Source organism: Vombatus ursinus, unplaced genomic scaffold, assembly GCF_900497805.2.
Source record: "Vombatus ursinus unplaced genomic scaffold, bare-nosed wombat genome assembly UNPS02000749.1, whole genome shotgun sequence".
Classification (NCBI taxonomy): Eukaryota; Metazoa; Chordata; class Mammalia; order Diprotodontia; family Vombatidae; genus Vombatus; species Vombatus ursinus.
Genome location: NW_020940527.1, coordinates 21,648,457 through 21,675,763, shown reverse-complemented (window position 1 = coordinate 21,675,763; position 27,307 = coordinate 21,648,457). Strand labels below are relative to the sequence as shown.

Here is a 27,307-nt window from a genome sequence, read left to right as displayed (position 1 = left end):
TCCCTTCCCTTTTCTTCTTTTCACAAGAAATACAGAAATAATACTTCAAATCAATTCAACTAGCATTTATTAAGTACTACTATGTGCCAGGCACTGTACTACATGCTAGGAATACCAAGACAGAAACTAATTACAGTTCCAAAGGAGCTTACATTCTACTGAGAGGGATAGACCATATGCAGAGAAGTAAATACAAAATATGGGCTAATTTGGGGCAGGGGAGAGAATAGAAAGAAGCTAGGGATTCCAAGATGCAGAAAGGAGAAGAAAGATAATTCAAGACATGGGACACAGCCTATGCAAAGTTGCAGAGATGGAAGTTGAGATATTATGAATGGAAAAGAGCAAACAGGTCAGTTTGACTAGAATTTGGAGGGTGTAATCAATGACGAATGTAGTAATTTAGTTCATTCAGAGCCCTATGCTTAATAGGATACTGTTTACATAAAAATTATGTTCAGTAAGTGCTTATTGAATAAATGAATAGTGTTACAAAACATTTGCTTGGCTGTATATTTAAGCCTAACTGATAATGCTTACTTATTAGTGCTGCTCATGCCTAATTTCCTAACACAATCAAATCTAGGAATTTACTACACTTTTTGCCCCCTACACTGTTTTGCTTCTTCATTTAATTTGATCCAGAACAGTAATAATCATACCGCGGTACTATAACGACCTTTAATTTGGTGTGTAAGGGTATTCCCTCCACCAGATTGCAAGCCCTCTCTGATTTAGTAACTGGTCTTCAAAAGTTTCTTCATCTAAATAATTCATCAATCTACAGTTAACCTGGGTAAGAATCTCTGTGAAACTTGTCTAGGCCATTCCTGGATTAACAGATAAGTAGCCTGTCACTGAGCCTATGCTCCAAGCCTTTCCAGCTTGGTGGGCTGTGCCAGTGACTCCACAGGCAGAGCTTTCAAGAACCCAAGGGCATCTCTAAGTCTAATAGGTTTGGGACCTATAGGTTTGGAATTAGGTATCAGAGTAAAACTTTAGCGGAATCATATCTTAGAATCAGTAATAGCAATGATAAAACTAACAAATAAATAATTAATGTATAGCTCCCCAGCTTAAAAGGTGCTTTACTGACTTTATTCTCCTGGACACATCAACCTTGTGAAAGGATGAGTGCCAGCATTATTATTCCCATTTTTTGGAAGAGGAAGCAGACTCAGAGAGCTTAGGCACTTTGCCCCAAGGCATGATGCTAGTAAGTGGTTGATCTGAGGCATGAATAGGATCATAGAGGTGGAAGGGCCCTCAGAGGCCATCTAGACCAATCCCCATTTTTACACATGGGGAAACTGAAGCCCCAAAGAGGTTAATTGACTGACCAAAAATCACACAAATAGTAATCATTAGAGAGAGAATTTGAACCCAGGTCCTCATACCAGAGCCAGCTTTTATATTAGAGTGCTGGATTTAGTTAATGGTAAAGCTTTCCGACTATTGAGGAATAAAGTGATTTCAAAAGCTCACTCGGTCGAGTTCTTAAGTTTATCACCTCATTTTCTTTTATCATTCTTTCCTTCAGTTGATCTCTTTGGGCCCCTATTCTTTAATCTCTGTTCCTGATCACAGTGTTCAGTTAGCCAAAGGGCCCTGTACTTGGAGTCTTGGCTGTGCTATGAGCTACCTGCCTCATTTTCCTCTTTTCTAAAATAGGGAAATGATAATAGCTGTGCTAACTATTTGACAGAGTTGTTGTGAGGATCAAATAGGGTGATTTTGTGTGCAGATTTAAGCCTTTTAAAAACAGTTATTATACCTTATAAAAAGACATGAAGCAAACAAATGGTGGGACATGACAGGTGGGATAGGAGGCAAAACAATGACTCCTGCATTTCATCAGCAGTAATGACGGACATACCCCAAATTTAGAATGATATTAACCTGCCTTGGAGGGAGATGGGGAATACTGGGATCCCTGGTTCTTTAGCACAAATCAGGCAGGTTAAGTCATACTGCTTGGAAAACAGGTGTAGACATGGGGTGGACTTGTCTGCTGTCTCTTTGTCAGTCTCTTTCTTTCTCTTCTCTTTTTCTCCTTTCTCTCTCTTTTCTCTGTCTCCCTATCTCTGTTTCTTTGTTTCTTTCTCTCCCTCTTCTCTTTTCCCCTCCTATCTCGCTTTCATCTCCTTCTACTCTCTTCTTTTTCTCTCCTTTCTCTCTCTTTTCTCTGTCTCCCTATCTCTGTTTCTTTGTCTCTTGCTCTCCCTTCTCTTATTCCCTTTTTTCTCTTTCCCTCCTTTCTCTCCCCCTTATTTCTTCCCTTCCACTCTCCACTCTCTTCTTTCTCTCTATCCTTTATTTCTCCCTATATGTTTCCTTGTCTCTCTCTCTCTCTCCTCTTTCTCCTTCTTTCTAACCTTCCTCTTTCTTTCTTCATCTTCTCTCTCTCTCCTTTCTATGTCTCCTCCTCCTGTCTCTATTTCTTTGTCTTTTTCTCTTCCTCCCCTCTCTTTTCTTCTACTCTTTCCCTCCTCCCTCTTTCCCTCCTTTCTCTCCTTCTATTTCTACTTCTGCTCTTTCCATTCTTTCTCTTCTTCCTTTCTCTCTCTCCTCCTTATCTCCATCAATCTCTGTTCCTTTATCTTTTTTCTCCCTCCCCTCTTTCTTCTTTTACTCTCTTCCTTCTTTGTCTCTTCCTTTGTCTTTTTCTCTCCTCTTTCTTGCTCCCTCCTTCCTCTTCTACCTCTTTCTCTTTTCAACTCTCTCCCTCCTTTCTCTCTCTCCTCCCTATCTGCCTATCTGTCTCTGTTTCTTTGTCTCTTTCTAAATCTCCTCTGCCTCCCAGTCAGTTTGTCTCTTTCCTGCCTGGCTGCTCAGGAGCTTCAAAAGGAGTCTTTCTCTTCACAGCTCAGGGGAGACAGTCACCAGTGTGACGAGCTTGTCACCTCTCCAACCAAAAAAGATCAAGAAGAGGAAAGAGAAGCCTGATGTCCCTCCTGCAGTTCCTGCCAAAGGTACTGAGAGGGATGTAAATCTTCACAAACTCAAAGCACAAAAAGCCCTGAAAATTTGTCTGGAATTTTTCCTGTGAGCGCATAGTAAGCACTGACTAATAGATGTTTTTTGAATTGGATTGAAAGAAGAGATAGAGAAGCTGTAGATTGAAGGTCTATAGTAAATATGCCAATACCTCAATAATAATGATAACAAGAGCTGAAATGTACATATATCCTGAAACTTTGCAAAGGGCTTTATATACATACCTCATTTCAGCCTCAGGATAGCCCTGCGGGAATGGGTACTAGAGACATTAAGGAACCAATTTTATAAATATGGAAACATCATGGAGGTTCATGGTTGCATCGTACTTGTAATTATACCCATGGTTGCATAATTCTTATGCAGGACCTGCAATTTCATGAGGGTGGGAACTCCCTTCTCCCCAGCATATCATAACCTGTCTGTAACTTAGGGTCTTGGAGAATTATCGTTGGCTCAGAAAGTTGAAGTGACTGGCCCATGGTCACAAAGCTGCTAACTTCCAGAGGAAGGATTTGAACCCAGACCTTCTAGAACTCTATTCACTCCACTACATTACATTTTCTATAACAATTAGTCCTTGTCATTCAGTCATTTCAGTCACGTCCGACTTCATGACCCCATTTGGGGTTTTCTTGGCAAAGATACTGGAGTGGTTTGTCACCTCCTTTTCCAGCTCATTCTACAGATGAAGGGCTGAAGAAAAAAGGTTCAAGTGACTTGCCTGGGTTCACACAGCTATTAAATGTGTGAGGCTGTTTTAGGTTTGGTTTTGAACCTAACTCATTTGTGATGATGGGTAATTTGCCTTAATCTCTATGAACGTCAGTTTTCTTATTTTTAAAACAGGAATTAGAACCAACATGGCCTAATAGAAAGAAGGCTAGCCTTGGAATTAGAAGACTTACCTTATGTCAGGCACTTCCTAGTTCCATGACCCTGGGCAAGTCATTTAATTTCTCTGTGTTTCAGTTTCCTCATATTTAAAATGAGGAGGTTCAACTAGATGACCTCTAAGTGCCTTTTCATCTCTAAATCTGTGCTTCTGTGATTCTCGGGCATTTCTGTGGCCCAGACAACTCTCTAAGACCGATGCATTGCTGATATGCATCAGGAAAAGGAGTTTCCATGTTGGAAGCTTCCTACATTGATAAAATCACAAATCTGGCTAAAAAAGAAAATATGATAATATCTCCTACATTCTCCAGAGGGTTTCTGTGAAAATCAATTGTGATAATGTATGTAAAAGTATTTTGAGAAAGTTTAAAGTTCTATGTTTTATTAAAGTTATTAGTTATTAGGTGAAGTTATTAGTATTACTTCCTCCAGCATGCTCTGGGGAAAGACCAGTATTATAATTTAATAAGAGTGAAGAAATAGATAGACAAATGTATTCGGGGTTAATTCCAAAGGCAATACTTTGGCTCACTCTAGTTCTGCTTGTTGGTAGGCCAGGAGATGCTCACTTTCCAGATATCACCTTTGTGAGAAAGAGAGATTACAGAAGGAGCTATGAAGGAACAGTGTAAGAAGGATTCTGACATAAAGGCTAATTTGCTCCCTTTGTCCTCAGTGGGTGTGTCTATGTTCTCATCCTATTTATAGGATATGCTCAGTATGGAGGGAGCTTCCATATTGAATTTGGAAGTTGAAAAGATGGTGTGTCCTGTACCTTTTAAGAAAATAAAGCCACCTGAGATGGTGGATTGGCGCATGAGATGGCTTGATGGAGAGGCCTGTTTGTTCTTATGAATATTTGACCAGGCAGAGGAAAGGAAGGCATGGTCTGGAATGATAACTGCATGTGTTTTCTCCAACTCCTAAGTGAAGTTGGCAGACTAATTTCTCTATTTGTTTCTTTAGCTCCAATAGCTAATGCTTTCCACAAACCAAAGTTGCTGAAACCACAAAGAAAAGTTATTCTGGTGAGTACTTTTGCTTCTTATTTTTATTTTTCACCTCAAGCTCTCAGTGTTTTCAAAGAAGCGAATGGTGTCTTTATCAACTTAGAAATATTGACAAAATGGTGGTCAGTCCTTTTCTTGCTTACACTTCCAGGGAAGCGGTTGCCCTCAGCTTCTGATATGATCCTTGTCCCATTTCCTTGGGCCTGTGCATTGCACCATTTGTCCTACATTCAGGCGGGATTCTTTCTGACATAGGGTTTAAACTCTGACCCTGAATCTGGTCCTCTTTTCAAACATAGAACTGCTGCTGTCTCTTTTTCTCTCTGTCATCCTGTGTCTGTCTGTCTCTCTCCATTTAAGGTGAAGCAAGCTTTGACCTCTTTGAAAGTATGAAATATTAAATATATAATTTTTCCAGACTCTCTAATACTTAGATATATACTAAAAAGACATATTCAGAATAATGGTTCTAATTTCAGGTATATTTACTAACCCTTTAGCAGATATATCTCTCTTTAAGTAAACACAATGTATGGAAATATTTACACAGAAGGTAGATCAGAAGATCCCTGATGATTAATTGTTCTGAAAAATCAATTCTTAGCTGGGCATGGTGGTACCTGCCTATAACCCCATACAGCAGGGAGGCTGAGACTGTGGGATCTCTTGAATCCAGGAGTTCTGAGATGCAGTTGATGAGGGTGATCAAATATCCACACTAGTGTGGTATTAACAGAGTGAACCTCCAGGAGTAGCAGGCTGGCCAGTTGTCTAAGGAGGGATGAACCAGCCTAAGCTGAAAACAGAGCAGGAAAAGTTTCCACGCTGAAGAGTAGTGGGATCAGGTCTGAATATCCACTACATTTTCTAGCATCAATGAGATAGGGAGACCCAGTCTTAATTTTTTTTTAAAAAAACAATTCTTTATTTAATAAAACTATTTATATTAGGGTTTCTTTTACTGTCAAATTGCCCAATGCATTTTAATTATCATTTTATTTAGAAATATTTGTTTTACATGCAATCTTTCAGAAACTTGTCAATTATGCAAAGCAAAGTACATTGGTGAGGACTCATCATATTGGATAGAACTGGCCAGGCCCTGGACAATACCTGTGGACTCCCTATGAGGACTCCAGGGTCAAATCTACAGTACACAAAATTTTTATGTGTAGTGTCTGCAGGTTTTAGTGAATGTGAAGATTTATTGTCCCAAGAGGCAAGTATTGACCTTAGTTTCACCTTAATCAATATTTACCTCTTAGATCAGTAAGTCTTGATGTCTGCTGAAACAACAGTCAATAGCTATGTGTTGGCCCTAACAGACCTTGGCAAGAACTTTTAGAAAAATGATTCTAAGGGTTTTCCTTTTTTGGGGTCCCAATAGATGGGGACAGAGGTATAATGTAATGATACTTATGTGATAATAGCTGTTAGGGGTTTGTGCAGCATTGTTCATTGTAGTGTAAGGTTTATATGCTTGTTTCTTAGTTTGATTTCCATGGTCCAAAGACCTCTAGAGCTCTGTGCTAGCAGATAAGGTCTGGGGGCTGACCCAAAAAGGAAGACTTCGGCTTGTTGAACCCATTTACAGTCTATATCAGGAAAATCTCCAAATACGGCTTGGGTTTGGCTGATGCCTATATATCCACAGATGTGGATAACAGGGTGTTAGCTCCCAAATAGGCATCCAAAGATATAACACATGTGAGTAGGATACACAACATTCACAAAATTGCATAGATACAAAAACACATAAAACATTGATGTAGCCTATAAGCTGTCCTTGGAAGGGAACTAAACTAGGACTTTCCATCAGAGCAACCCTTTGTTATTCTAGTGAATTTCTCTTCACGACATGTTCTGCCACTCCGCCATCCCCCAATACCCACCCCACCAAGACTCCTAGAACCACAGTATGATTTAGAGTCAATAAACATTTACTAATCACCTACTATGTGCCAGCTACTGGGATAAGCTCTGAAGACATAAAGAAAAGAAAAAGATAGTGTCTGCCCTCATGGAACTAACCATCAAATGAAGAAGACAACATACAGACAGCTATATACAAACAAACTATAAAGGATAATTAATCAACAGAGAGGAGGGCCTAGAATTAAGAGGGGTTGGCAAGGGCTTCCTGTAGAAGTCTTTCAGCCGGTTTTAGCTGAGGGATTTTGGGGGATTTTAGCTGCAATCTGAAGGAAACCAGGGAATCCTGGCAGAGATGAAGAGGAAGAGCATTCCGTACATGGAGGACAGCCAGTGAAAATGGTCAGAGTTGAGAGATGGAGTATATTATTTAAAGAACAGCAAGGAGGCCAATGTCATTGGATCCCAGTTTATTCAGTAGGGGAGTGATGTGCTAAGAGGGGCACTTTTGGAAAATCACTTTGACAGCTGAGCAGGAGTTGGACAGGAATGGGGAGAGACTTGTACCAGGGAGAGCAAGCAGAAGATAAGCATACTTTATCCAAGTAGATGAAACTAGCTTGGGAGCTGCTGGACAAACAATCCTCTTCCTATCTGACCTGTACTGTGTAAATCACTCACTGTAAAAGTAGGAATATGGTTCATTTATTCATTTTTTTATTTGTGTCTGACTCTTCGTGATCCCATTGGGATTTTCTTGACAAAGACAGTGGAGTAGCTTGCAATTTCCTTCTCCACTACATTTTACAGATGAAGAAATGGAGGTAAACAGGGTTAAGTGACTTGCCCAGGGTTACAAAGTTAGTGTCTGTGGCTGGATGTGAACTCAGGAAGATGAGTTTTCCTAACTCCAGGCCTCTACCCATTGCACTATCTAGCTGCCTCACTGTGCCACCTAGTTGCCCTAGGGATAATGTAGCAAGGTTCAAATTCCTTGCTTCTCCAAGTCATAGGTCAATTTCAGTGTCCCTCTAGCTTCAGGAGCCACATGGATGATTACCTTCTAAGAAGTTATTGTTCAGTAACCATGTGGGCAGTCTTCTTTCCCTAAGAAGGGCTCTAATCAGGAATGTTGTCCATATATTCTTTACTCACCCTCAGTAGGTAAACATATGTCTGCTTCAGCCATGTGCTTCTGTAAGAACTCTTATCAATGCCCTAATTGGCTGATGTCTCTTGGGCTGAGACAGTCAACTCTTAGGTCTTGGGCAAGCTCATGCAACTCCTCATGTGCTTTTGTTCCAAGGCACCCATTATCAGTTTGTTGTGTTAAGTTTCTTGTGTATGTGTACACACACACACACACACACGCTTTCTCAAACTCCTCTTTTCTTACTGGCCCCAGAACATACATCCATTGTGCTACTCTGTCTTCCAAACCAGAGAAAGAGAAGAAAAAGTCCCACAAATACTAAGCTGGTCTGTTATTGTATTTTTACAGACCATGGTGAGGGTCCAATCCTCCAACAAGAGTTCATAATACTCATCATCTTGGAGGCAACCTCGTTGACTAAAATTATCAGGATCTGTCTGTGTCCTCTAAACAAGGCACCAATAACATGCCTAGACTTCGTGAAGGGAGATCAATGTTCATATTGGGAGGGGGGAACCCTCCCTCTCAACTGCCCAGTCAACTCTTACAAATGGATGCTACCTTCTATTCAGCTTGGCTCCACCCAGTGTTAGAACCCACAACATGGACTGGACATGAGTCTTCTATGGCACCAGTAGAGATCTTGAGAGATGAGATTTCGTGAGACCCAGATGAGAGTTGGAACTGAGATCTCATGCTATATAAGAATACGTAGAAAATTGACAGTGTGCGAAAGGCTAGAAACAAGGGGTAAGTCTGAGCAGTGGAGGGTCATCAACATAGCAATCTTAGAAGGAATAGACCCAAGAGGCCTGTTAATAAACACTAGAGAAGGTTGTTGTTGTTCAGTTGTGTCCAACTCTGTCCATGGGGTTTTCTTGGTGAAAATACTAAAGTGCTTTGCCATTTGCTTTTCCAGTGGCAAACAGAGGTTAAGTGACTTGTCCAAGGTCACACAGCCAAGAAGTTTCTGAAGCTAGACTTGACCTCAGGTCTTCCCAACTCTAAGTCTGGTGCTCTATCCATTGCACCACTAGTCACCCTTCTAGAGAAGGAGTCAGCAGCAAGAAAGCAAAGATTCCAGGATGGACCCCGAACCAAGAGGCCAAAAAAGGGCCAGAAAAGTCCAATGACATGGCGAATTAAAGAAAGGACTCAGTGTGGGCAAAAAGCTTCATAAGAATAGCAACAGCAATAATAACCTGCATTTATGTACTGCAAAGTACCATTATATAGGTCGTCTCATTTGATCCTCAAAACACCTTGGGAGATAGGTGCTATTGTTGTTCTCATTTTACAGATGAGGAAACTAAGGTTGAGAAAATTTAAGGGACTTTCCCACTCACTATGTATATGAGGCAAGATTTGAACCCAGGACTTCCTAAGTCCAAATCTCACAGTCTATCCATTGTGCAGTCTAGCTGCCTGTGTAGCTTATTATTCTCTGTGAGCCAGCAGGACCTGTGTGAGCCTTTAAACTTGGACAAGTGGGGAGGGGTGATATTCAATCACCCTGACAGTCCACTACTATGGGAGACAGGCCTATGTGCAAAAAGGAGGCTGTTGCCTCACTAATCCCAGAAAGTTATGGTTTGGGTTTTTTTTTTTTTTAATGGTTTGTTGTTGTTGTTTATTTCTTTGTTTTTTAAGAGATCAAGGTATTTTGGTCTATCTATCTCCTCTCCCCCTTACATACTTTCCTCTGTCAGGTAAATTCACACTTAGATTTCGAGGAACCACAATAATTACTTCCTTGGTTTAAGGCAAATTATAAAAGACAGAAAGGTGACTTTTTTGAAAGGTCAGTCATGGATTCAGTGAGTTGCTGGAGAAGGGAAGAAAAAACAATTATTTCCATTATCTTGAGGCATCTGGGCAAAAACAAACAAACTAGCTTTTAAAAGCAATGAAACAAGGATGAATAGTAATGACAGCTTCCATTTATCTGGCACTTTGTATGAATTTCACTACAATCCTGTAAGCAGCAGGAACCAGATTTCATTGTATCTTGTGGAGGGAATGGGAAGTCCTGAGTATCCCGTAATGAACTGAAAGAGCAGCGTGTAGAGCACAGGACTCACTGCATTTCCATATACTGATGGGAATACTGCCCTTAGTGTTGTCTCAGCTTACAGGAAAGTTTTTTTTTTTTAAACAAACTATTATTCGGGAAATGCACTTTGGTATCTCAGTATCTCTATCTAGAATAAAAGCATGCTTATCTCAGAGAGAGAAGGGTTTCACTTATACCTACTGACTTAAGACTAGGCATTTGTATGGAAGCAAGGTAAGAGAGACCTACCATCATCAGCAAAGTAATGGGCTGGACATTATGACCACAAATTTTGTCAAACCTCCTGGTGCCTGACGTGGATGGAGACCTCTCATGAAGCAATCAGTCCAACCCTATAGGCCCCCAAGCCTTTCCAGGAAGACCATTACAATAAAATGCATTAAAATCTATAGCACAAGTCACTTTAACTTTGTGTCCATCTGACAAGAACTAAAGAACATTGTGTTGTTTAGCCCCATCCCCAGCTTGTAGGGGAGAGTCAATGGTCAATAAACATTTATTGAGTCCATACTATGTGCCAGGCACTGTGCAAAGTGCTGGAGATAACAAGCATTGTACAGATATGGAGGGAACAGAGTCAGGAAAGTCTGGGTTCAAATGCTGCCTCAGATACTTTCAGTTATCTCATCTGTAAAACTAAAGGGATAGACTCCATGGAATCTAAAGCATGTTCCAGCTATAAATCTATGATCCTGGATCTTAATGGGGCTAAGCAGGAAGGAAATGTCTTTGAAGTCAAATTCAGGAGCGTACTGGAGCCAGCTCAACCTGGTTCATGAGAGTGGATTGTTAAATTTTCAGTGAGAGTAGATTGTTAAATCTTCAGTGAGCATTTACACCCTGGAAATTAGCAGGCACTACAAACCAGGATTTTATTTATTGTCTTGTTGATAAGAAAGGGATGGAGAAATATTCATAATGCAGAATAAACTTAAAAGTATGTCAGGTATATAGATTCCCCCCCCCCCCAGAGAGCCAGTTGTTAATCATTTACTGGCATAGCTTTGCAAAAAATACAGTAGAATTAGGAATGCTGGCCTTATTTAACAATGGCCAATGTAAGGTAACGTCTAAGTTTTGTATCTCTCACAGCACCTGGTACAATCCACTGAACATAATGGTAGCTTGATAGTTATTTCTTGAGTAGAATTGAATCAAATTGCCAAGACCTTGGGAGAGAAGCAAGCTATCTGAAATGATCAATTAGATAGATAGTCCATCATAAGCATATATGGAGCATGGGCTTGGTGTCCTGAGGCGCGTTGGAGCAAGCATTGACATTGGTCCTTCTCCTGAGGCCAAACGTGGTCACTTTTATGTGTATACCTATCAGGGCCGTGAAAAAACAAGGTGAAGTTTCGTACATGCCCCCTTTTTTAAGCTATCTCGAGTATCAGGTGAAAAACTAGTTAAGAATGATAGAAGATTGGAAGTCAGGCATTGTTGAGTCAACAATATAATGCTGCTGTTAAGATACCTAATGCCATTCATAATTTATCATCCTTTTCTAATCCAGGCTCATGACCCAGAACTCATCTTTTATTGTTCTTCCCCAATCTCTTCTCTCCCCAACTCACACTGCATGAATCTAGTCACCATATTCTCTCGGTTCTACTCTCAGGGCAAACTGCTTTCACCCCTATTCAGGGCCTTACCATCTGCCTAGAGTGTGGCAAAAAATAACCTCCTGATTAGTCACCTTCACTCCAATTTCTCCCCTTTCCAGTTCATATTTCACATCAAAATAATATTAATGTATCAATTTTGCCATGGAGGTCCTCAACTCAAAAATCTCCAGTTGCTTCCCATTGCTCATAAGACGAAATAACAACCCCTTAGTTAGTCATTTGAGGGCCTTCACAATCTGGCTGTAACTTTTTTTTTTCTAACTTTATTTATATGTATTGCTATTCATGCCTTCTAGGGAGAATGAGAGTAAGGGAATAAGCACTTATACCAGGCACTATGCTAATCATTTTATAAATATTATTGAATCCTCACAAAAGCTCTGGGAGGGAGGTGCTGTTATTATCCTCATTTTAAACAGACATCAAGTGATGCACCCAGAGTCACACAGCTAGTAAGTATCTGAGGAGAGATTTTCACTCAGGTCTTCCTAACTCCAGGTCCAGTGCTCTATGCTTTATGGCACCACCTTGTTTACTCTCTAGTGCAGTCAAAGCGGCCCTACTGGTTGTCCTCTGATTTCACCCTGACCCCTCTTGCCTCTGTACATTCATTTATTATGGATTCTAAACTTGGGGTTTGTGAACTTGTTTATTTAATTTTTTATTGATGATTGTATTTCAAAATAATTGGTTTCCTTGTAATCCAATGTATTTTCTCTTATGCACTTAAAAAACATTATTCTCAGAAGGAGTCTATAGATTTCACCAGACTTCCACTGGGGTCTACTCAGGAGTGTGCTGGTAAATGTTTAACAGTTGGCTCTCTGGGGGGAAAAATGCATGCACGACATACTTTTAGGTATAATTTGCATTATCAACTTTTTCTTCATTATTTCCTTAAATCTCAAGAATGAGCAAAACAACAAATCAAGCCCTAATTTGTAGTGTTTGCTGATTTCCCAGGTGTAAAACTCACATGGAAAATCGAACAGCTGGCTCACTTAAGCCAGTGTGAGCTGGCTCTAGCACACTCCTGAGCCCATGGCATATACAAACAAAAAATGCTTAAGAACCCCTAAATTTAAGTTCTCCTGAGTCTGGAACTCATAGCCCTTTGCAGTTCTGTCTGCTTTTCAGATCTAGCTCATGGGCTTCCTTCTCTATGAAGCCTTCCCTAATCCCAAAGCTGAAAGTGCTTTCTCCCTCAGATTTCCCTAGAGCAATTTGTCTAGATTTCCCCTTCTTCTATTTCATGCTTAACCTTTTGTTATATTTTGCTATTCTGCACCTGTTATTCCCCTCCTCCTACTAAGAGTATAAGCTCCTGTAGGGTAGGAATTATGTCATTGAAAAAAAAATCACATATACTCACATGCTTTTGTATCCTCAGTTCCTAGCATAATGCCTTGTATTGAGAAAGCACATAATCAATATTTATTTAATTGGATTTAATAGAGTTCATCAGTCTAGAAAAGAGGATGAGGAAGGCTGTTTATGCCTACTACCAAGCCATCAGAATGACTAATTAAAGTTGATGAATTTCTCTAGAATTTTGTTTAGACCAAATATTCTAATATTAAACATCAGCTAGATGATTCCTTTTCATTGTAAGGTTGGAGTCAGAAAAGGTGCTTTATAATTTCCTGAAAACAATCCAGCTTGCTCTTTTCCTTCTGTACAACCATGGGCCCAACTTGCAATCCATGTGTACTCTTTCTCCCAGATATACATAATGTTGGATGAGTTCTGAAGCCTGTATGTCTAAATGCATGGTGAAATCTGGTTGGTAGACATTCTTTATCCACCTGGTCTTTCCTGTGTGGATGGATGGGCCAAATTCTTTGAGTGATTACAGATTTCTTCCAAAAGTCTGTGAAATGTTCTAGGGCTTGTTGCAGTTAGCACAAGATTATCCATCTACAAGACAACACCATCCATAGGGAATCACTTGTCAACTTGGACTTTGCTAGATCTCCATTACAGTGATGAGCACTTTTACCAGGTGTGCATCTCCTTTTTTTGCCTTTCCTGATATTTGTTATCAAATAGTTGATAAATAGGGTTATTTCCATTGAAATCTTGAATAATTGTGCTTTATGGATCAGAGACATTTTGTTGTAACAGAACAACAGGCAGCATTTTGTTATACGGGATTTATTATGTTTTATAATCAACAATAATTAACACAATAGGATCTTATGTTCTCTGCATGTATCAATCAATCTTGAAATAATAACTATGTGGCCCACTGTTGAATATTATTTATGAAAGTGCGCTTGTTTCTTACTAATACCCTCATTGAGAATGGCTTCAAGGCGTGTTTATCTAGATGACTCTCATAAAGATTTTGTATAGTTAGGGGAATGGGTAAATAGACTGGTTATTATTAATGTTCTCTCAGTCACTTTTTTGGTATTAATAAGGACTAATTTGTAAAACTTAAATATCATCATTGAGAATAGGAATGCTTATAAAATAGGGATGCATTATGTTACCAGTGCCCTCTGCCTCCACTTTCATCAAAGACAAAGGAGTGAGCCCTATTCTGCAATAACAGGTCAGTTAGACAACAAGAAACTGTTTTTACATCAAGAACACATAACTGTGCTAGTTGGCTTCTAAAGGAGATTATAGATTTTTATCTCTAGAAATCAGTAACATTACAGAAAATAACCTATCTTGTTTGGCTCTTGTATGTATAGTCTAACCCACCTGGTAAACCCTGGGGGTTCTTTTCAGTTCCAGGAGTCTGTAAATCTTTGATGCTGTGGCAGATACATCCTTTCCCAGGATCACCTCACATTTCAGCAAACATCAACAGGAAATTTGAGCTATCATTCGGTCTGTCAGAGTTAAAGACACAGAATGAACTCAATTCATCATTCCCTACAGTGAGTTTGTGTTCAGTTGTGGCCTTAGATCTCAGGAAAGTGAGAATAAATGGAGCTCTCTCATCAAGTTTAGAGCTTTCTTGGGTTGTGGGAAAAAAATCTCTTCTTCTCAATCACTATGTTCTAGCCATAGAGAACGTACCGCCAGGGCCAGAAAAGAGTTTTGCTATCATAAGAAGGGGGGAAAAAGGGGGCTTTAAGGCACATTAGACACCAGTGTTAGTATTCTGAGAGGATTTTAATAATAACCTAAATACTGGCAAAATTATTTCCAGAGGACATGCATTTCAGGTTTTTTGAAGGATGTTTATAATAAGCTGGAGAATTTCTCTTGTTGTCGTTAATGTGTTAGAATTGGCTTCAGTTAAATTTTACATGAAAAGGATATATTAACCTGCATAAAATATGTACATAATCTCGATTTAAAATTAAAAAGAAAAAAAAAAACCACCACCATTACGCAAACACGCAATCCGTCGCCCTGAGTAAAAGCCTTGGGAAAAAAGAAAAAAGCAAAAAAGCAGAAAACAAAACCCCAACAACTTCCTTCTATCGGATTGGTACCATTTCAGCAGAGATAAAAATTCTATGCTCCCCTTGGTACACATGCATTTCACATTATTGTCACTGGGAGTTATGTATGTCGATAGATTGGGGGTAGGGGGTGGGGTGGCAGAGAGAGGAAGAATGGTTGCTGGAATCTTGAAAGGGATAGTGATTCAAGGAAAGTTCGTCGGATGAAGGAGTCAGAAAATAAGGGAGAGGAAGAGACGGCTCTGTAGGCCACAAATCAGTGGCACCAAGTGGCTTTGAGCGGAATGTGATCTTTCTGGGATGCAAAACTACTAAGGTGAGATAAGATTCTTATTAAGACATCTGAAGTGTCCAGAGAGGTCAGCTTTTCCCTGTTTCAGACTCAGAAGCAGAGAGAAGTTATACTTCCTCTGGCCCTCATAGGAGCCCTGGAATCTCACTGCACAGTAAGCACACTGGGTCAGGTACTGAAGACATTACCAAGTCATCCTTACATATTGCTAAGCAGTTGCAACTGATAAAGGAAAGGTAGTACTGCATCTTGCGTAAAACACTGGCTGCAGAGCCATGTGCTACCTCAAGTCTCTTCTCTAACACATACTGACTGTGTGATCTTGGGTCAATTTGTCAATTTATTTAATCTCCTAGTACTCAAGGCACATGGGTAGCCAGGTGGCACCATAATGCATACAGCGCCAGTCCTGACGTCAGGAAGCCTCATCTTCCTGACTTCAAATCTGGCCTCAGACCCTTACTCTCTGTGTGACCCTGGACAAGTCACTTAACCCTGTTTGCCTCAGTTTCGTCATCTGTAAAATGAACTGGAGAAGGAAATGGCAAACCACTCCAGTATCTTTGCCAAGAAAACCCCAAATGGGTCACAGAGTAAGACAGAAGGTTAATATAATATTTTGATCTCATGAAAGACTATATCAATTCAACAATTATTTACTGAGTGCACTGTACCTACAGGGCACTGTGCTAGGTACTGGTAGTGTAAAGAAGAAAATAGTTCCTGCCCTCAAGCAGCTTGCATTCTAGTGGGGTTATATATAAACTGTTGTACAAAGTAATAGAAAGACACTTTAAAGGGAGTCATCATGAACTATGGAGGGGAGGAAGTTCACAAAGAGAGGTCAAGAAAGAGACTACTCCAGATATGGGTAAGCACTTATACAAAGTCCAGAGACGGCACATAGGAGGTCAGGGAAGAGCCAGCAGGCAAGTTTGATTAAAACAGAGTTCAGAGAGCATTAATATAACATAACTGGAAAGGTAATGGAGAGCCACATTGTGAAGGACTTTGGATACCAGGATGAGGGTTTGTATTTTGTCCTATCATTTACCTGACCAGGAGTATTGCAAGAATCAAATGAGACAATGTTTGTAAAGTATTTAGCAAACCTTAAAGTGCTATGTAAATACTAGATATTATTATTATTACCAGAGGCAATATTCAAAGATTTTTGAGTTGGGGGAGTGATACAATCTGATCTATTTTAGAGATTTCAATCTAGCCACTATGTGGAGAAGTGATTGGGCCAGAGCTATAAGGGAGAGATTCAAAGTAAGGTCAAGTGTTCAGAGGCTATTGTTTTCAACAGAAAATAGGAACATTTGGATAAGGGATGGGGGACTTTTTGGGGAAAAGGGAAATAAAATTAGTAACATTATAGCCATGTTGAGTTTGAGATGCCTTTAGGACATCCAGGTGGAAATATGAAAGATACCATCTGCTTTTAAGGATTTATTATATTTTTCACTGATTACTGATCAAACATAAACTTTAATGGAAGCAAATTGAATCTGTATCCTCCAGGAAGACCTAGAAGAGAACTTTATGGAAGTACTCAAATAATGCAAATTCAAATTATGAGAAAGAAGCTTCATTTGGGAATTTTGTTGAGTAGAAGAATACTAAAATTAATCTCCTCTCCTATAGCTATCTCCTCCCCACCCTGACATTCACACACTTGTTCACACAAACTTTGGGGGGGGAACACTTGGCTTGTGATTGAATACTTCTGAATAACAGCATACAGTTACATGAACAATTAATTAGTAGCTGCTGACAATGGCCATGGGTTGAGATGATGACAGTTCATATTCACAAAGTAATTTATTTACTTCTATAATATCATCTTCTAGTTATATTGATAGCTTTTGATTTTTTGAAGTTATCAAAGTGATAATGTTCTTTTATTATACACTATGGTTTTTTCCCAGTCTGTTCTTTCCCACTTCCATCCCCATGATTGTATACCTATTCTTTGTAACAAAGGAAAAAAAGCTTTGCAAAACTGAGGGGCACAGCAATTGTATCTGGAATTATGTGCACCATTCTGCCACAGTAGTCCCCACCTCAAATGCCTGGTAACCAGTAGGCACACAAGAGAGGCATTTACAGATATATTCAGTATTGAGGTCAGAGGAGGATTAGGACTCTAGTCCTAGTTCTAAATAAATACTTGTTGACTTAATTTTCTAGGGGGAAAAAGACATTTTTTTCCATTATCTGTCCTTATAGACCAGGATTGGTCATTCCTTTATTACCTGGTATCATTTTCTTAAGCCCAACTCTCTGAAATAGTCAGTACAAATGTAATTATCCCTACTGAAGGGGATGAGAGTAACTGAGAACTTATTGTTCAGTTGTTTTCAGTTGTTTCCGACTCTTTGTGACCCCATTTGGGGTTTTCTTGGCAGAGATGCTGGAGTGGTTTGCCATTTCCTTCTCCAGCTCATTTTACAGATGAGGAAACTGAGGCAATCAGGGCTAATGACTTGCCTGGAGTTACATAGCTAGTTAGTGTCTGAGGCTGGATTTGATCTCAGGAAGACGAGTCTTCTTGACTCCAGGCTAGGCACTCTATCCACTGAGCTACCAACTGAGAATATGCAAATTTAAATGAATTTGTCCAAAGTAACACAACTAGTAAATGGTAGAAATGGTGCTTGAATGAACCCTGGTGGTCTTTTCCCTATAACAGCAGTTGGGGTGTTTTTCTGCCAAGGGTTTCTTTCTCCTGTATATTTGCCGTTGATGTTTGGCGTAACGGCTCCTATTTCAGTTTCCCATTCCAGTGGGTAGAATTTTGCTAACTTATTTTCTCTTATTGAGAGTTTAGCTGCTGTGTTCAATGCACTGCTGGGAAATCATTTTTTTCAAAATTCTTTTTGCTATCTCTTATTTTTGTAATCTCATGAAACAATATCATTTGTGCTCACATTTGATTTTTTAAAAACCTATTTAATTAAAAAAACTTCACTTTTGAGCATGCAGTATATGAGAGTTATTATTAAAAGACATTTTCTATCTCAAATAGAATGTACTAGAAATAAAACATAATTTGGGGTAAAAAAACAGACCACTGTGAACACATTTTGATCCTTATAAGCAAATACTGGAAATTGAGTGGTTCTATTCTCTGCTAAATCCAAAATTTGAATGAATATCACTCCTAATCTTGAAGTCATCTCCTACTTGGTTTTTGGCAAGCAAGCAGAAAGAGCTGACTTTCATTTATTTTTGGGTTGTTTTTTTTTTTTTTTTTTTTTTTTTTTTACTTTTTTAGGCAATTGGGGTTAAGTGAGTTGCCCAGGGTCACACAGCTAGTAAGTGTCAAGTGTTTGGTCTGAGGCTGGATTTGAACTCAGGTCCTCCTGACTTGAGGGCCGGTGCTCTATCCACTGCACCACCTAGCTGCCCCTATTTTTGACTTTTATGTTGAAAGATTCTAGAATGACTCTTCAGTCGTATGATCTGATGATCGAATTCTCTTCGGAGATATAGGGTTGGGTGTCTAAGGCTTATGGTTTGGGAGCAGGTTAATTAATTTCTTCTTATACAGCCCCAGCACCTACCACATAGCTGGAAATGGCCTAGTCCTCCCTGACCTCCATAATACACACATCTGTGAGCGCCTCTTATGTGCCCATGCAATAATGTTCTGTTACATACCACAGAGCTTTTAGAGAATGCCTCATCTCCCTTAGCTGCTTGAGGGTATGGAACTTCATCCCATTTCTCCTTCCTTACCTCTTCCTTTGTCCAGGGCTTTTGTACATGAGAAGAGATTAATAAATGATTGCTAAGCTGAATCCCACTGAAATGTATTTAACCTCAAGTAAATGTGGTGACTGTAGGAATCGACAGTTTCTATACTTTAGCAATTCCCAGGCTAGGACCATTGAGAGGTAAGATTAAGGCTGAGAGGCATCCAGGGAGGTAAGAAAGCATAAGTCAGGAAGTCGTCAGTTCACATACCACCTCTGACATATACTGACTGTGTGACCCTGGGAAGTCATATTATCTCTCAGTGCCACAAGAAACTCACAAAGACCAGAAGTGGCATGGCACATGATCTTCTGAATTAGTGGGAAGAGTTTTCTCCCTATAGCTCTGTGTTGTTCTCTATGTATATGTCTATGTAGATATGGATAGATATGTCTCAATGATGTGATGGAATCAGCTTGTACAGACTCATGAGAGCTGATTGTTTAATTTTCGGTATAAGCATCCACACCTTGGGAAATCAGCAAGTGCTAAAAATAAGGGCTTGATTTATTGCTTTGTTGATTGTCAAGACTTAAGAAAGTGGTGGAAAACATGTTAATAATGCAAAGTATACTTCAAAGTGTGTCGTGTATTCATTATTTTTCTTGGAGAGCTGGTTGTTGAACGCTTATCAACACGTCGCTGGATATAGATATGATATAGATAGATATAGATGTAATACAGATACAAATAGAGTTATAGACATAGATATAGATACCATTTAGCACAGTGCCTCAATACTTGGAATGGTGCCTGGCACATATTAGGACCTTAATATGTACTTATTGACTTGACTTGAATATGTGCTTTTATTTGTATATACAACATGGATGTGTGTATGTATATACATACATATATATGTACATATGTGTGTGGTTGTATATTTATGTACATACATATGGATATGGATATGGATATAGGGATAGGACCTAGATTGATCGGCAATTTCAGTGATATAAGGAGTTGTAACGTCATATATGTGTATATATGTACACATATGCATATATTCACATGCATATGTATGTGTATATAGATTCACGTATATCTACATACATAGCTGCAGATATATGTATGTGTAATTATGTGTAATAGATTGTTAAATATCATAGCTCTGTAGTTTCTGTACTCTTATGTCCCCTTCTTCTCTTCCCCTCAAATATCATGGATTTTTAAAGAGAACCTTCTAGAATGAAAAAAAAAACCAGAATATGTTATAAGAAAAAGATTTTTTTGTTTTTCACAAAAATGTAAAATCCCTCCTCCTATTAAGTAACAACTCAGTCATGTAGAGAGTAAAACATATCTTTACAACATAGAGTATTTAACAGCATTTAGCTGTTATATTCTCATTCAGTCTAGCCCTCCAGAATGCAGTCAAAGGCAGAGTAGTTGCTGTTTGTCCTTTGTTCATGAAGAGGACCATGACATTAGGAAGGTGATGCCATGACTTTTAAGTGAATTGGATTTAAGTGAGGGAGGGCTGTGCAAAGTCACCAGCCTCACTTTCTCCTCTGGAGCCATCCAGGTCCAGTAGCAAGACAGAGATCAGGACCACTGGAGATGGCCATGGCTAAGGAAGGGGTAAAGTGCTTCAAAGCCCTGGATGAAATGAAATGATGATCCATAAAATCGTGTTCAGATTGGTTGAAGAGACTGTGAGGGCACAAATTAAATAGAAAACCAGCTTGGATTCCAGCATTCCGGTGATGGGGCCGGTCTAGAGTATCTTCATTGTTACTATTGACTTCATAGTAAGGCAAAAAAGAAGTCATTGCAATGCCAGGGTTCTTATATGAAAGGAAATGCAGAAATAATAAATACTTCCCAATTCAGACATAAAACTGGGTCATATTCTCCCATGCATGCATTCAGTATCTCTGTGGAAGAGTGGGCACCCGCTTAGAGTGATCTGCCAAATAGGCGCATGAGTGAAGAAAACCCACGCACCTGGAGGAACACACTATTCTGGAGCCGTGAACTTCAGTGTCATCTCTCTGTATCAGCAACCATTTGTAGACGTTCCTTGGACATGGCTTCTGGGTTGAACCAATCGCATTCCTGCTTAACTTCTTAGTTCCTGCTCTGCTTCTCGCTCACTTTTTCACCGAGCTTTCCATGACTTCTCTGATTCTCCTGCCTCCCAGATGCTCCTCCACTTACCTGGAGTCACTCCAGGTAAACAGCAACTACAGGTGACAGCACTCCCATGCACACACACACACATACACACACACACACACACACACACACACAGAATTATAGTCTCTCACACAGTTTGGAAATCTGACTTTTCACTTCTCTCTTATGTTTTTGGTTTCAGACAATTACCTCATCTTACCTTATAGTTAATAATACAATTCTCATCTGTCTATGATCAAGTAAATTATATTTGTCCCACAATCATAGAAAAGTTATGCTATTTATATTTCCCTAGTTAGTAATTTAAAGCTCACCATCTATTTAAGTCTTCATATATACATCAATATATACAATATATACAACATATATACATTCTATAGCTCTCTACTTGCTCCAGCATCCAATTATTTGTCACATTCAAGATGACCAACTGCTGTCTCATAACTCTAGGTCAGAGGAACTGCTTCTTTTAGAAACTCTTAGCAGACTTATGCCTCAGATAAGTGAACCGTCGAGGCAGACAACTTTGCAACTGCTTTTTCCCAGAAGCAGGCTCATGCTTCACAAACAAGTGAATGATCACTTCCTTCCAGGATGATGGAACCATATATTTTTCAGCTAGAAGAGACCTTAAAAGACAATCTACTGCAATTCCTTTATTTTATAGATGAGGAAACTGAGACCTGGAGAGCTTGAGTGATTTGTCCAAGAGCACACTGATTTGAACCAAAGTCTTCTCTGACTTCACATTCCACAGGGGTTCCACTGTACCAGGGATGTAGTCTGCATATTTGCAGGAAACTTCCAAATCAAAAAGATCAGATAGCCTTTTGAGTGTGTGAATGAGATATCTATCAGTTTTTATGTAACTTCTGGTTGTTAATAAGAAGAAATCAATTATTGCTTGTCTACTGTGAGCTTAATTCTATGGTCAACTCTGGATGGGGGTACAACCAAGAAGGAGACAATAGGAGCTTAGAATCTAGCTGGAGAGAGAAATCTAAGATCTTGTCACCTCTCTTTTCACTGAACTCCAGTGGCTTCCTATTACTTCTAAGACAAAATGCTCTCTTTGGCATTTGAGGCCTTCCATTACTTGGCCTGTTCATACCTTTTTAGTCTTCTTATGCCATACTCACCTCTGTGTACTTTTTGAAGCAGTAACACTGGCCTTCTCATTATTACTCACACAAAGCATTCCATCTCCTGACTCTGGTCACTGGCTGTCCTCCACTGCTGTCATGTTCTTTCTCTTTATCCTTTCTTCCTGGCTTCTTTCAGGTCTTGGCTAAAAATCTCCCTTTCCCAGACCCTTTTAATGCTAGTTTCTTCCCCCTGAGATTGTCTCCAATTTATTCTATATATAGGTTGTTTTCGCATAGTCATTTCATATTGTCTCTCTTCATTAGACTGTAAGTTCTTTCAATCAATCAATATCAATCAAGCAGTATTTATTAAGTACCTACTATGTCCCAGGCACTGAACTAAATGACAAAAGACCATCCCTGCTTTCAAGGAGTTCACTGTCTAATGGGGGAGACCCTCTTTGAGGGCAGGGACTTTTTGCCTTTCTTTGTATCCGCAGCACTTGGCACAGTGCTTTGCACATAGTAGGTGCTTAGTAAATGCTGTAGTAAATACTTAGTTTGAAATGATTCACTAGTAGAGTAGAACTATAGCATTTCAGAGTTGGAAAGACCCTCAGATGCCATCTTGAACCAACTATTTTTGAAACAAAACCCCATCTAAAACATGCTTAAGTGGTCGTTGAGTCTCCAGTGAGGAGGAACTCATTACCTCCTGAAGTGGTCCATTCTACTTTAATTGTACAAAAGTTTCCCCCCTCTTTCATCAAGGCTAAATTTGCTAATTTGAGATTTCCATCCATTGCTGAAGTCAGGGATTGCTTTCACCTTTGTCTTTGTATTCCCTGCAATTAGTGCCATGCCTGGCACATAATAAAATAAACACATGTTGATTGATTATTTATTGCTCTCTCTGGAGCCAAGGAAAAGTCCACCACTCTTTCACATGAAAACCTTCCAGATACTTCAACACAGCTAACATATCTCCCTTGAGTATTCTCTTTATGAAACATCTCCAATTCATTCCATTGATCTTATATGGCAAGAATATGAGGCCCAACGCCATCTTGGTTGCCCTACTCTGGATGCTTTCCAGTTTGTCGATGTCCTTCCTACACTGTAATACCTGTAAATGAATACAATACTCTAGGTATGGTCTGACCAGTGTAGAATACAGAAAAATCATCACCTCCTTAATTCATGTACTTAGTGAAATCCAACAGGCTTAGAAAACCGAGAGAGCTTAAGAATCTAGGTCTGAAGCAAACTCCCAGAACTAATTTGTTTCATTACCAGGAATCTGGAAGATGGTAGAGATTTGAGATAACTTGATCTCAAATACCCAACATAGCTCTTTCAACTTTATTTAGACTTAGATTAAACTTTACAGGCAACTTCCCCGTACAAATAAGATTCCTCTGAGATACACTGGATGCAGGTAAGTATTTCATATTAGACTACTTAGCACAGACCTTATGTAGAATTAGGTAATCAAGCAACAATTTCTATCTTCCTAAACATAAACATCCCCTCGAATGATGCTTCCAGTAAAAGCGCTCCTGTGGGGCATCTGGGAATTAAATCTAGCATATCAGTCACAGATTCACTGGATACAGAAAATGAATTATGGTATTAGATCATAGGACTTATCACAGTGGGACTATGAAGGGTTTCAAGTATCAGTACTTTGCTTAATGACATTATATATAATTGAATTTTGGTATCCTATACACATGCTGATGAAATTCAAAAACATCCATTTAGCTGATGACTTGTAAAGCTCTAAATGGCTAAGTTCCCCCTCAAAAGTTAATCCTTTAGGCCTTTCTCTCTTGCCCATAGTAGCTGCTTAGCAAACATTTGTTGAATTGAGTTACAGCCTATGGCTTTCACAGTTACAGTTTGGCATACTTCATATGTCCCTTTCAACCTAAATTATCCAGAACTCTAAGATTTTCTACCATGTTTAATTTCTACTGAAGATGGGTTTTACTAACCTTCTTATAGACTAGTGTTTTCACTACTAGGGAGCTTGCTGGTGTCACAGTGGATAGAGTGCTGGGCCTGGAGTCAGGAAGATCTGAGTTCAAGCCTGGCCTCAGACTAGCTGGGTGACTCTGGGCAAGTCACTTAACTGTTCTCTGCCTCAGTTTTCTCAACTGTAGAATAGGGATGATTATAGTACCTACGTTCCAGGGTTGCTATGAAGATCAGATGAGATATTTGTGACAAGTGTCTCCCACACAGTAGGTGTTTATTCAATGCTTATTTCCTTCCTTCTCTTCCTTTCTCTATTATCCTACCTCTACCTCTGATTTCGGAGTCAACATTCCTGTTCAGTGTTGCAGAGGCAAAGAGGGTGGAGATATTCCAAAAGGGCAACATTGCCATATAGGTGTTGCAGTTATGGGGGGAGAAGAGATGCCAACAAGGAACCATGGAAATGTTCCCACTTATACTTCGATTGAAGGGCTGAAAGCCCCGTGGTGCTGAAACTTTCATGGAGTTTTTAGTCAGAGTCAAATTGGCACTAAAGGGGACTACTATGTCACTAGTGAGTCAGTCAGGACCACTGAAATGAGGGTCCTCTCTGAATTGTCTAATGAGGAATCAGGAATGAGTGTCAGGGGACTGAAACGTAACTCTACCTGTGTCACTGGGTAACATGACTGGGATGTAAAAAAAAAAACAACCAGGTCTCTGGGTCAGTTCAATCTTAGCACATAGGCATCCTGGGGCCTGGGGCTAACCCAGGCATACCAGGTTTCATGGGCTCCCAGTTTTCTAATGCTTTCTCAAAAGAGCTAGATTGCGTGGCCCAGCCAAGTAGCCCGTCAGGGTGGGAGGGGAAGTAGAGGAGTACCCCCAAATCTTAAGAGTCTAAAATCACTCTAGCTGGGAAAGAGAGGCACCTGTATATATCACTATATGCCACCCAACCCCTGAGGGTGTTCATTAGCTTCCCTTACAAACATTCAGGCTAATAAAACAAACAAAAAATCATAGAACAGCTCCTATTTACATAGTAACGAACATATAAATGACTGACACTTGAGCTTATGTATAGAGGTGAAAGAATCCACTTCCTTTTTCTGGTGGTTTTTCCCTTCTCCCCATAAAGACGTTTATAATCTCAATAACTCATAGTATGGCCCTGGGTGAGATTATAGCAGACATCAAGGTTAAGGGCTCATTGTCATGGTTCTATCTCTTGTTTACTAATTTCTATGGTTCTACCTTCATGGCTCATGGCTGTTTATCTCTCTTGCCATAAATGCAACTGTTCATTCTCCCCAAATATGGGATCAGTTCTTGAGCAGCTAGTCTTGCTAATTAGTGTTCTTTAACCTCCAGGGTTAGGATGGCTATGGGCTTGGGCTATTTACTTTCATTATTCTCAGCAATTGCCCCGTCTCCTTAGGGAACAGCACAAACCTGTCCTTTAAACAAAGGATTTTTGCCATCACTGTAGCAAATACCTATGACTCCTGTTCAAACAAGATTCTGTTTCCACTGCTGAACAAGTTAGGGTGAATTTCTCCCCACTCCCAAATGGGGTGCTTTCTACTTGTTCTGCATTTTCCACTGAGCCTTGAGATTTAGAGATACCCTTTATCCTCTCGTCCTCATTCCCTATGTTCCTTCACAACTACTGAGCCAAGGTGTGGAAATTAGCAGGTTTAAGAAAGCATCGGAAAAAAATAAAAGAGGGAAAGAACAGAGAAAGAGGTTGCTCCTGGAGCAATCACCTGTGACACATGAGTAGGATGGAGAAGGAGAAATAATACCTCATTATATTTTCCCTCAAGTCAAAAAGTTTGCAGTCCGTGCAGATGGCACCAAATTCATATGGTTCACGTACATGGTTTACATAATTTATATAACACAAGATTCATGAATCACACAGAGTAGAATTACTTACAATCATCCTTATATATATTCAGATATCTGTGTGCCATACTTCCCTGAATATTCTGTAACAGCAAACACCAATAAATTAAATACTGGCGGGACGTTGTATTTTAACTGATTCAGTGGTTATACATTCCAGAAACTTCTGTTGTGACTTAAAGGCACTTAAGAACACTGTCACCCCATCCTTTCTGAGGGAGCAGTTTTCCCTTCACCCGTGGGCTTGCAGCCCCATGTCTGCATCCAGGATTGCCTAGGATAAGGAGAGATATCTCTTGCCCCTAAGGTGGGGAAGGGGGAGAGTAATTACAAAGCACTTTGCAAACCTTGAAATGTTAGTTAACATTATTGTTGTCACCATCCTTCTTCCTTTTCCTGATGCTAAAACCTTCTCATATAAAAGACAAATGTTCCTTCTTTCAGCCAAATAGAGACTGGCAAGGAAGGTGAGCAACCTGGAACTCTGAATCAATGTATATCAATACCTTATTCTTATTGATTCTTATTGGACTGATAAATGACCATGAGAGAGCTTTCTCAGTGGTGTCTGAGAGAGCTTTTTAGGAAAGTCTATTGAGGTCCATCTATCAAGAAAGGTACTGCCCAACTTGGACTTCTTTGGCAGCAGGTTTTGTGGGTAGTGGCTGTTGTAGGAGGGGTGGTTTTTACCAGGTGCTTTTCTGTTGAATAAAAAATGAGCACTTATCTTGTGGGGATGGAAGGGAAGAGAGGGGAAGTCTACTTCAGATAATATGCAATTCTCTCCTGGGTACATAGATCCCTGATAGTGCAACTCTGTAGAATTGGAATCCCATTTTAAAATATGAGGGTTATGTTACATCAACATTGCTATGTCCTATTCATTGATCGGTTGCTGTCATAATGGCATTACCCAACTGAACTCTCAATGTTTTAGCACTTGCATGGGCCAGCAATTGTATTTTGCTTTCATTCTTGAAGCCTAATTCAACTTGCACACTTTACAGGATTCTTTATGAAAAACTTTTTTTTCCCTCTCTCTCTTTCTTTCCATTCTCTCTCTCTCTCTCTCTCTCTCT

The 27,307-nt window shown here is 39.6% G+C and overlaps 1 protein-coding gene across 2 annotated transcripts in view; it reads left to right on the top strand.

The window, feature by feature from the left end:
* VSTM4 (V-set and transmembrane domain containing 4) overlaps positions 1-27,307 on the top strand; it is a 135,429-nt gene that overhangs the window by 77,392 nt on the left and 30,730 nt on the right. For both annotated transcript variants that reach the window (XM_027861089.1, XM_027861082.1), the window contains exons 6-7: positions 2,866-2,972; positions 4,861-4,922. In XM_027861089.1, coding sequence (XP_027716890.1) covers positions 2,866-2,972; positions 4,861-4,922 — 169 coding nt within the window. The remainder of the gene's footprint in view (positions 1-2,865; positions 2,973-4,860; positions 4,923-27,307) is intronic.